The sequence below is a fragment of the Meles meles genome, chromosome 17 (assembly GCF_922984935.1).
Source record: "Meles meles chromosome 17, mMelMel3.1 paternal haplotype, whole genome shotgun sequence".
Classification (NCBI taxonomy): domain Eukaryota; kingdom Metazoa; phylum Chordata; class Mammalia; order Carnivora; family Mustelidae; genus Meles; species Meles meles.
Window position 1 is genome coordinate 38960261 of NC_060082.1, and position 11776 is coordinate 38972036.

An 11776-nucleotide genomic window follows, 5' to 3' on the forward strand; every position below is an offset into this window, starting at 1 on the left:
GCTGCCACTCCCTGTGGCCACACTCAGCCGTGGGACCTTCCCTGTGGCTTCCGCGTGCGGTCCCAGGATGTCTGGCCCCAGGCACGCTTACACAGCAGCTCAGCCGTTCACCTGGGACGTTCGGGGTGGGGAGGGGGTGGGGAGCAGGTGTGCAGCGGTTGGACGGGCATGTTCTTCTCCATCTTCCTCTCCCTGTCTCCGGGGTCCCATCCTTCTACTCTGTCCATCTCCCTGTGTGCAGGCTGGGAGAGCACCCCGGCGTCCCGCAGTGAAGACAAAGGAGCGGCATCACTGTACCCCGCTCCCCAAGTCTTCAGGCTAGCAGTCAGCACAGATCTTTGTGATCTAATGCCAGGAATGAAGGTCACACCAGCCAACGGGAAGATGTGTAAAACCACTTCTAACACGAGTAAAATCACATGCAAAACAAGTTTGTGGACAGGACCTGAGCAGAGAGGGGTGTGTGGGGGAGAGAGGACGGCTCTCCAAGACTGTGGGCATGCGTGCAAGGACAGAAACCTGCCAGAAAGTTCTTGCCCTGGCTGTGGGAAGGGGTGCCGGGACCCAGACCAGCAGGGGTGGTACTGGGGAAAGGGGAAAACAACCACAAGTCCGTGTGAAGGAGAAATGGCAAGATTTGGAAGCAGAGCGGAGAGGGGACGGGCACCACGGAGGAGCCAGAGCCGGCGGGGTTGCAAGGGTGGAAGGAACGGGGGTGGTTGGGGAGTGTCCAGGTGGAAATGTCCACCAGGATGAGGAGGTGAAACCTAGGGCCTGGGCAGGGGATCGGACCAGGAGGCGTGACGGAAGAAGCTGGAGCATGGATGAAATGGTGAGGTCTTCCCGGCCAGTGTGCGCGCTCGGCTCAGCGCTCCACGTGCTGGGTCCTCGCGGCAGCAGACAGTGAACTCACATTGGAGATGAGCCTTGGAAGGCTGGCTGGAAAGGTTTTTCAAGGAGTGCGGAGGCATTTGTGTTGCATATGGGCTCCTACGTTATGGGGAAGAGGGTGCATGTCCCTCTAGGGGTGAATTTATTGGCCTGGGGACCAGGTTTCTCCTTTACAGTCACTGTGATCCCCGTTACAACTTTGATTTCTATTAAACACCCTGGGGAGTTCATGACTTGGAGCTCGTTTCACCATTTACCCTCATGTGGCTGTGCTGCGGGCTGGCGAGCTCAGTCTTCCTGCTGGTCCCCGACGTCGGCCCCTTCCTAGTCTGGGGTGGCCTCTCTCTCTCCTCCATCATCACTGCCCTCTCTCTCGTGGGCTCCCAGTCCACCCACATCCAGCAAAATGCTGTTTCCCGATGCTTTCCCAGTCTGCCTCCATCTGAAACAAATACATGTGTTTGCTGTGTCTAAGTTTATAGAGGGGGGTACGTAGGGACCGGGAAGCCAGGAGCAGGGGGTTACAGAACTGTGGAAACCCTCAGGGGGTGTTTCCTCCTGCCCTCTGTGACCACGCAGGGGGGAGCCCAGAAGCAAGTGCCCAGTTCTGGTAAGTAGGGTGCTGAGAGCCTACGTCCCTTGGATCTGGGTAGGAAGCATGACTTTGGGACCCCAAGGAGGAGAATGGAGCAGAGCTGGGCCATGGTGTCAGGGCAGCCTCGGGGTCGCAGCATGGTGGCAGCCTGTGGGGCAGGAGTGACTCTCCCTCCCGCTGATGCAGGCCTGTGTCTCTGCTCCCCCTGCAGCTGGTGCTTCCGGAATATTCCATCCACAGCCTCTTCTGCATCATGTTCCTGTGTGCTCAGGAGTGGCTCACCCTGGGGCTGAACATCCCTCTACTTTTCTATCACTTCTGGCGGTGAGTCTGCTCGGGCCTGCTCTGGGCTTCTTCCCTTCTGCGTGGGCAGCCGGCCTGCAGAGACAGTGTCATCCAAACAGACCAGCTGCCCCGAGCCTCTCCTCCCTCCCTTCCCTGCCTTTCGGAGACCCGTTCTTCCAGCAACTCCTGGGTGGCGGCTCTGTCCCTCAGGGGACTGGGGTTAAGATTCACAATCTTGTGATTTTGCATGATTCACAATCGTCCACAAACGGAAACCATCCAGATTGTCAACCGGGGAATGGGTAAACAAAATGCGGTACGTCCTTGCGAGGACGTGTGATTTGGTAATAAAAGGTAATCACGTACCAACACATGCTGTATCATGGTTGACAAGGGAAAGAAGCCGGTCCCAAGAGGCCATTTATGGGAAAGGTCCAGAATGGGCAACTCTGAAGAGAAGGGAAGTAGATGGGTGGTTGCCAGGGGCTGGGAGGGAAGGGATGGGGACAGCTAAGGGGTACGGGGTCTTCTTTGGGTGTGACCATGTTCTGAACTAGATACTACTTATAGCTGGAAAATTCTGCAAACATGCCAACAATCACTGGATTGTATGCTTTTAAAAGGTGAACTTTCTGGTATGTGAATTGTATCTTTTTAAATTTTTTTTTCTTTTCCATTTTATTTATTTTTTCAGCGTAACAGTATTCATTCTTTTTGCACAACACCCAGTGCTCCATGCAAAACGTGCCCTCCCCATTACCCACCACCTGTTCCCCCAACCTCCCACCCTTGACCCTTCAAAACCCTCTCTTTTTTATTTTTTTTTTTAAGATTTATTTATCCTAGAGAGCGAGAGAGTGGGGGCAGAGGGAGAATTCCAACCAGGCTCCACCCCCAGCATGGAGCCTGACCTGGGGCTCAATCTTGTGACCCTGAGATCACGACCTGAGCTGAAACCAAGAGTCGGACGCTTAACTGACAAGGCCCCCTAGGAGCCCCTGAGTTATATCTTAATAAAAAATCACCTACCAGATGGGCTGGATTTTCTGGGACACTTCATTTTAAACATTCTATTCTCCGTCAAGACTGCGCATCAGATCCTGTGATTCGGGCTTTCTGTAAAATCCGGTCACCATCTGGACTTAGGACGTAGGAAGGGGGGACCAGAGTACAGAAGGCAGCTGTGCAGGTGAACGAACCACCCTTTGCCCCTTGCTCCCAGAGCTTCCATCCCACCAACATCGCATCACTCACTTTACCATAAAGTGTCGCCTGCGTTTGTCACGTCTGGGGCGCGCACTCCTTCATCTAGCAGACGCGGGAGGCACGCCCACAGCAGGCACTGGAGGGACTGCCGTGTGGATGTGGGACAGAAGCTTTACCCTCGAGGAGCGTGTACTCCAGTACCACGGGGAAGCAGGGTCTTAGCAGACGGGAGGCATGCGCTTGGGCATGCAGGGAAGCAAACATGTGAGTTAGACTGGTACAGGGACGGTGCCACGTTAGCAGGTTGGGGGACTAGCGCGGGCGCAGGCTTGGAGGTAAGACAGCACTCAGTGTGTTGGGGAGGGGCCCTGGCTCAGTGCGGCTGCCTGCAGGGGGGGATGTGATGGACGTGAAGGACGTGAATCGATGTAGGCCTGACAGACGGCAGAGGGTCTGGAACTCCCCGCTGGGGAAGTTGGGATCAACGTATTCTGCAGGAGGTGGAAACTCTCAGCAGCTTTTGGGGGAGAAAGTGGCATTGCCTGATCTGAGTTTTAGGAAAGCAACCGGTGGCAGCTGTGCAGACGGGTAGGACGGTGAACTTGTGAATCTGGAATTAGGAGGTCACCATGGACTCGCAAGGGAAGAGAGAACGGAACTTGACTCCCAGTGTGACAGAGCAGTGCTGTTGGAAGAGACAGAGAGGGTCCGTGGAGGTGAACTTGGCCTGTGAGCAGGTGCGGGGGCGGGGCAGAGGCAGCCTTGAAGGAGGGGATGGCGCCACTGACCGGGGGCAGGAGGAGAGGAGAAGGCGCAGGTTAGGAAGAAAAGAAAATGACTCACTTACACAAGAAAGTCCTGCTGTTGTCGTTTTTTATAAAGATTTAATTTATTTGATCTATAGAGAGAGTAAGCAAGAGAGAGACAGACACAGAGAGGACACAAGCAGGGGGAGCGGCGGGCAGAGGGAAAGGGAGACTCCCCGCTGAGCAGGGAGCCCACACAGGACTCAACCCCAGGACCCTGAGATCATGACCTGAGCTGAAGGGAGGACACTTCACTGACTGAGCCCCCCAGGCGCCCACAAGAGAGCCCTGTTTTGAGTGAGCGTAACCCCCTAAGGGCTGAGCTTGGAGAGCAGTCAGGTGGGAACATGGTGTTGGAATGTATTTCCTGCCGGCTCTGGGACTGTGTGGGCTCAGCTCACCCAGTATCCGCACAACCCGGTGAGCCGCTGTCCCTTCTCTGTTTCATCCATGGATGGGAGGTGGGGCCAGTGGCTCACAAGGGTAAAGCACCCCCCAGGGTTGCTGAGTCAGGACAGGGAAGGGCCCGGTTCAGCCCCGCCTCTGTAAGGATCAGTCGTCCTGTCGCCCGGGTATCAAAGACATGGTGGCTTTATGAGACTCTAACTGGTGCCCTGCTTCTCAGGGCCATTGGCGGGGAGGAGTGGGAGGGGGCAGGGGGGAGAGGGAGGTGGGAGTGGCTGTGGTCTCTTCATCCCCAGGGTGGGGACTGCCCTTATCTGACCATCTAGCCTACTTCCAGAAGTTCCTAAGTGCTCAGGAAAAGTAAAGGCACGAGGAGCAGAGGGTCCTTGGGATATCAGAGTCCTTGAAGATGGACTTCCTTGGGTTTCTGCTCCCGCCTCCCCCTGGGCCCAGGCCAGGATGCTGTCCTGCCGACGCAGCTCTTTCTTAGGTGTTGGTGGAAAGCAGTGGGACACATCCATCTGGTCCCCGTTCTTGGCAGAGTATCGCATCCTATACCCAGTTGTCTCAATGCATTTTTGCCCCCACTTTACAGATGACAAAGCTGAGGCTTGGAGGGGTCAGTGGTAGGCTGGAGGAAGGTTGGTCTGGTGGCCGGTGACCCACAGAGCCCTGACTCTCTCCACCGAGCTGCTTGGCTGCCTGGCCCCCTGCCAGGGCCCCATGGAACGAGGTCTCACCAAAGGCCCCTTGTTTACAACCTGCCCCTGGGAGGCGAGGAATGAGGCCTGCCAGCTGGCAGGCATCACTGAACCCAGCTTTTGCTGTCCTTCTGGCACCCTGTGATGACCGACACTGTCGCTGTCCTTTGGGGTGTGAGGATGGGCTGGAACACCAGGGCCCAGGTTCCTAGTGACAGGGTGCTCTTCTGAGCCCAGGAATCCTCTGCTCAGGGCCTCTTTCCAGCCCAGCCTCCAGCCTCCTTCACTTAGTGACAGACAGCAGCCCACTGAGGCCCTGCCAGGGGCCAGAGGTCAGCCCCGGGGTAGCCCTCGTGTCCTGCCCAGCCTCACCACCAGAGTCCGGCCTCTGTTGGGTGTTTCCATGGAGATATAGCTTGCTTCAGCCTCCCTCTGTCCCACGCCCTGTGTTCTCACTTCCCTGGGTCCCTCTGCTGCTCTCCCCCCGCCGAGGCCAATGCGCTTTGGCTGTTCTGGGTCCTTCTACCAAGAAGGAAAATGTCTGAACTCCACCACACTCCCATGGGACTGTGACATCGCTTCCCTAGCATTCCGGATTTGAAAAGCAGGTCTGCATGGAGGACAGCACGAGACCCGGGGAAGAACGCGGTCGGTGGCAATTCACCTCTCGTGTCACCATCCCTCTTCTGGGCTCACACCCACAGGGGTGCCCACAGGAGCAAGGAGGCCCTTCTCGGTGCCTCCAGGTGACTCGGTTTCCTTCCATCAGGCAGCTCTGTCTGTGGGCACAGTCCCCACGGTCCCGGAGGGTCTCCGTATCTGGAGTGGCTCTCAGGGCCAGGCAGCAAAGAGGGCAGAGGTCCCTCGGATGTCCTTTCCGAGCCCCAGAGCCAAGGATGCTGTGTTCTCTGTCCCTGCAGGTACTTCCACTGTCCGGCTGACAGCTCGGAGCTTGCCTATGACCCACCGGCGGTCATGAACGCGGACACCTTGAGCTACTGTCAGAAGGAGGCCTGGTGTAAATTGGCGTTCTATCTGCTGTCCTTCTTCTACTACCTTTACTGGTGAGTCTCTGTCCCTCTGGGCGCTCTGGGTCCTGCAGGCGCTTTGCACCTCCTGCTCTTGGCGGGGGTGGGGAGTGGCGGATGTGAGGGTGGGTGTTGCAGCTATGTGGGTTTGCGGCCAGCCGTCTCACTCGGTTGGGAGCCTGGGCTTGTGCGCAGAGGTGTGGGGGTGGGGTGGGGTGGAGGGTTCTACAGGAGGCCTGGCCCCTGGCAGGCACAACCATAGGACCTCACAGAGAAATGCATTTTCTTCACCCTCTGGGTAGGCGGTTGGTGACATGCAGCTAGTCACTCCTTCTCATGGAGCTCCCTCCCCAGCTCAGCCCCTTGGGTCCCCTGTAGCCCCTAGTCTGCGTGGGAGCTTCTGGGGAACAGAACAGAGACCCTGGGGGGCGGTCGTGTGTCTCGAAGGGGCACACAAGGTCCTCATGTGCTCACACTCACGTTCTCCCGATGTTACACGGCACCACGCTAATGAGGGAAACTGTGCTGACTTTGTGATTGTTCGCGCCCTGCCCCCTGCCCCGCCCGTCTGCACCTCTGCACAGAGCGGCCCAGCGAAGCAGATGGCTGTAAGCAGCCTGCCTTATGGCGGGGCCCCCAGAGTGCCTTTTCTTAAAGTGTCTCCCTCCTGTTCCTCTTTGGGGCCCCCTCCTGGGCGCTGTCGATCCCCAGGCAAGGAAGAGGAGGGTGGGGTGTTAACGAGGCCCCCCCGGCTTGGGGTGGGCTGGGGGCTGCTGCATTTATCCACATTTAAAAATGAGCTGTGCTTTGAGCCAAGAGCTCAGCCTGGGGCTCAACACCCTTATTGCCCAGACGGTAAGAATCAGGAGACGAATCCCAGATGTCCGATGTTTTCCTATGTCACAGCTAACAGTGCTGGGATCTGTACTACTGGCTGTCACAGGAAAGATCTAGAAAAGTCTCATCAGGTGGGGTCTTTGGGCTTTCTGTATCAGAAGCCGGAGGGAGGTGGGTTTGTTTCTGAAAACTGTGGATTCCTGGGCTTGGATCTGCTGACTCAGACTCAGGATTTCGGGGCTGGACATCCACCCTGGGGTGTGAGGTGGCGGCGGGTGTGTGTGTGTGTGTGTGTGTGTGTGTGTGTGTGTTGGGGGGAGAGGGTGGCTCCTGTCCGTTGGCTGAGTGTGACCATCCTATAAACATCGTGTCCCAGACATTCCATTCGGCCGTCTGTCCTTTTGTTCAGTCTGGTCTGCCTTCATGTTGCATTTACTAATTACTTCGTTGCTAAACATAATTGGAACTGCTCCTCCTGCCTCGCAGGGACTTTGGGTGGCGGCCAGGACTCCCCCTTCTTTGTAGAACCTGGCGTCTTGGGGCTCTGCAGAGCTCTTCCGAGGCCGTGTGTCTCCAGCTCCTGAACTCCCAGCCCCTTAGTGCCAGGGCTTGTGGGCACACGGGACTGTTAGCCCCCGCTACTCTCATGGGGTGGGGGAGGGTGACCCACGCACATGGACAGCTGCATCCAGGCTGAGCACAGTGACGGACTGAAGTGACAGCTGCTGGGACCCTGGGGTTGGCATTTCATAGGCCCTCCCAGTGATTAAGAAATGTGTCCAGGGCCCGGGCTGAGACGCGTTTGTCTGGTCCCAGAGCCCAGGCTCTTCTCCGTGTCCCGTGCTAACCACCCCAGCAGGTGCCCTGTGGGCCAGGAGATGCGCACAGGTTCCTGGAATTGATCCTAGCTAACACGAACGCAAACACTAGCAGCTTAGTCCAGTGTGGGTGACCTGTCCGCGCCAGATAACCGTCTGTCAAACCAGGAGGGGGAAGTAGCGCCAATCCTCTGCCCTTCCTCCAGGCCAGTCCTCTGCCCTTCCTCCAGGTCACAGCTGCCTCCTCCTTCATGTTTGCTCCTCTCCCTGTATGATCAGCTTCTCACCGGCCGGCCTGGTGGCAGACACCCCTCAGGTCTCGTTCACCATGTGTCTGCAGTGCCCTGGCTGGAGCGTGGTGCCCAGTGGGAGCCCAGGAGCTCCTCGTTATCGTGGAAGCTTGGCTCTGTGCTCCCTTGAGGCAGGTGTCAGGCTGCACGCTCAGCACTGTCTTTCAGCACGGAGAACGGGGCCTGGCATGTAGGAGGCGCTCAATAAGTGCTGAATGAGTGACTGAAAGTCTGAAAGTGAGTAGAGCGGATAAAGGACACCCGTGACCTCACTCGGTGTCATTGTGGAGAGAGCACTGGCTTTGGCCATGGGACGTGGCTCCTTGCCTTGCCCTCCCTGGCTCTGTGACCTTGAATGATCTGCAACCCCCCCGCCCCAAACCCCGCTGGCTCCCCCGCGTGCAGGGAGACCCTCCAACTCCTGTCCCGCCAGTCATGCTCTGTGGACACAGGTGTTACTAGGTTCTCAGAGATGGCACTTGAGTTGCTCAGAGGAGCTCGCTGGGCCTCGGAAGCTGGGTAGGATTAGCCATAAAACAGAGTAACTCCCCTTGGTTTCCTTTCTCAGATGATCCTTCTTCCTCTCTCATGTGTGAACAGGTGGTTGTTTTCTTGGTGCCAGGAGGGCAAAGATGTTTATTTTGGCATGGAACGTTCCTTGATGTTGCAGAATTAGCCCGCAGCCCTTGCTAAAAGCATAGGGATGCGTCACTCCTTCCCTGGCAGTGTCGGGGCAAAACCTTAGGACACACACTCTTAATGCACGCTCAGTGCCTGGATTCAGTTAAAAGCCAGAGTTTTCAATACGTAGGGAGTGACCCAATTCAGAATCCATGTCGTTTGTGTGCCCAGAGGGCCTGCGTTCACGTCAGTCCTTAGAGCAGGGTGACAGGCATCCCCCCAGCAGTGGGGTATCATGCGGCATCACAGAAGCATACATGGCAGGTGGCGGGAAGAGAACCCCTCGCGCCCCACCCTGGGACCTGCTGTACAGTTGCAGGAAGGAGGAACAGCCGCCGGATTGTCCACGCGGGTGAGGGTAACACCCTGCACTTACAACAATCACATCTACTACCTGAGGGACTCGGTGCGCGCTCACAGCACAGATGTAGTCCGATGTGGTGGAAGGAGTGGGGCTCCAGAACCGGGATGAGGAAGAAGCCACGGGGTCTGGCATGGGGAAGGACCCTTGGGTGAGGGTCAGTCTGAGTCGCAGCTTCCCGCTCACTCCTTCTCTTCCTTTTCTCTCTGCCTTCAGCATGATTTACACGCTAGTGAGCTCTTAACTCAGACCACGCACGTCCTCCAAGGCTGAGTTCACGGGTGCCAGGCCCAGACGGGGACACGTGAGAGACAACTGTGGACTGTGGACTCCTGCAGCAGCGGTGGGCCAAGCTTACTGAGCGCAGGGTTGCGATCCCTTCTGGGCCATGGGACCTCTCCTGGGCAAGGACTGCAGCCTCCTGAATGCACACCCCTCTCCGACAGCTCCGTGCCATGCACACAGAGCCCCAAGACCACGGGAGGGGCAGCTGGCAGGCTGCATGGGGCCTGCCCAGAACAGAATGACCCAGGATCCAGGCCGAGTGTGTGGGACCCGCTGAGCCTTGAGGGTGTCATGGGCTCTCTGAGCCTCTCGTGTTTCTTCTGACCCCTGGCCATGCCCCGTGCTTCCGTGGGACAGCCTGGAGGGTGCACGGATTTGCCTCTGGCTCCGACCGTCCCCAAGCCCACAGGCCATCCGTTTTCACGCTTGGCCATGGGAAAGCCAGCTTGGCCATGCCAGGAATGCAGTTCCAGGCTGTCCGTCAGTCATGAGTTATCTCCAAGGTCAAGGGGAGGCGGGAATCCGAGGGAAGAGCGATTCTGTAAAGCATTCACAGGTTCCAAGTATTAGTTCTTGGCCCCCACAAACTGTACTCTTCAGCCATCACTCCAAAAGCATCACAGAACCCATGAACGCCGATGGATGGCTCCCCTGTGTCCAGCTGCCTTGTGTCAAGGACCCCGAGCAGCCACACGCCCAGAAAAGGCGGCAGCGTCTGCTTTGTGCCCGCGCGGCTGGGAAGTGACTCTGCAGCCACGTGCTGTTGCCTCGTTCCTTCTGTTCGCTTCACGTGGGGACATCCGCTGGTTGAGAATTTTCCATTCGACATTTCCCCCCTCTTTGGGTAGGAGTTGTTCTCGCTCATTGTAAATAATGACAAGGCTGAGATGTTTGATGTTTAAATTGGGCACAATGATTTCCACCTTGTTCCCCGACCCTGCTTTCCTTTCTTCTGTTCGACACGTACAGGCTATTTATACCTGCGCCCGGCTCCCGTCGGAGGCCTGTGACTCAGGTTTATGAATGGTGTTTGTGTGACGTGTCGTGCGTTATGTTTGAGACGCAGTGGCAGCTTGGGCGTCTCATCCGCCTACCTGGCTGGTCTTGTCTACACCATGATACAGGCTGCATTGGGCTCTGCGAGCTTGGTGCATTAGGAAAAAAGTTTCCAAAAGGTGCTTTGCTTCTAAAAATTGTACAGAGAACAAAACACAGATTTTTTGCTCTGAGCCTGAAGCTATAAAACCAGGAGATTCCGGGTAGTGTTTTGGGGAGCAGACCCCCTTTGTCTAGGCTGGGTAGCTGGAGGGTTGGCCGGCCTTGTCTCTGAACCCATTCCTGAGAAGACAGGCTGATGGAGGGCGTGACCCGCCACACTTCTCACCCCGGAGTGTCTCGTTTGCTTTCGTAATTTGCCTCCTTCCAGAAAGATGCGATGCGGCTCGTAGCAGCAGATACAAGTACACAGAGATCATTAAAATGGAAGTAGGGAATTTGGACCCATAAAGGGGGATGCACCGACTTCCCGAGGTTCTGATTCCTGAGACCGAACCTTGAATGTTGCCTTCTCTTCGCAATAAAAGGTGGTCCACGTTTGCCTAGAACTTCACCTTCTATAGGTTCTTTTCGCTTCCTGTTTGACCTTCCTCACAGTCCTAGGAGGTCAATAGTTTCCTTTTTCCCTTTGTCTAAGTGAGGAAGCAGAATCTCAGAGAGGGTAAGCGACTTACCTGTAGTCACACAGCAGACACAGACCTGCCTTTACACCCAGGTCGTCCAACTTCAAAGACCCTGTGTCCTTTCCATCCCCTGAAAGCCGGCGAGTGAAGTAGCTTAGGCTCCTGGGATGGTTCGATTAGCATAAAAATTTTCGAGATAGGGAGGCTTAAAGACGTAGAGTTATAGACAAAGTGCCAGGTTTTCTTTTCCTCCTGTGTGAGCCTCAGCCTTGCTTTATCGTGGCGGGTTCTTCCCCAAGGGGATCCTCTGAATGCTGTACGAGCCGTGAGCACACAGACACCCCAGAACTTCTCTCCCAAAAGCTGTGACCAGGAACCCATGCGGCTGCTCTGTCAGGACCTTGAGCTGTTTTCGGGTCCTGCGAGAGGTAATAATGACCACGGGGGGTGAGAGCCGTGCTGGGTGCCCAGCTCCGGGCCATGACGTTGCCAGACTCACGGCGACCCCACAAAGCAGGTGGGTGTTCTTATCCCCATGTTAGCGACGAGGAAGCCAGGGAAGCTCCAGTGGGTGAGTCTGCCCCAGGGACCGAGTCAGACCGGGGCTCGGGGCTGTGCCCGAGTGGCGGGTGGCGATCACAGCTCTGAATCGAGGTGTGCGACATTACTTCAGGTGCTCCCCTCCTAGCAGCACCGTGGGGTCGACGTCGTCCTCATTTTATGGGTGAGGACGTGGTGGGACCTTAGAGATCCTCAGCGTGGAAGGGGAGGGCAAAGCTGGACTGGCATCCAGGCCCACATGTCCTCCCCACCACGTAACGTTGCCTGCTGGGATATCTTTTTCCATCATTGTTCGTCCCACTGAAACGACCACAGGCAGGGGGGAGGGCGGAACAGGGGACAGTGCG

The 11776-nt window shown here is 56.7% G+C and overlaps 1 protein-coding gene across 1 annotated transcript in view; it reads left to right on the forward strand.

Moving 5' to 3' along the window:
- Window positions 1-11564, forward strand: part of CNIH3 (cornichon family AMPA receptor auxiliary protein 3) — a 93428-nt gene extending 81864 nt beyond the window's left edge. Inside the window, exons 4-6 of the mRNA XM_045982951.1 lie at window positions 1698-1810; window positions 5810-5953; window positions 9121-11564. Of these exons, the coding sequence (XP_045838907.1) occupies window positions 1698-1810; window positions 5810-5953; window positions 9121-9148 (285 nt within the window). The 3' untranslated portion in view covers window positions 9149-11564. The remainder of the gene's footprint in view (window positions 1-1697; window positions 1811-5809; window positions 5954-9120) is intronic.
- The last annotated feature ends 212 nt before the right edge of the window (window positions 11565-11776 follow it).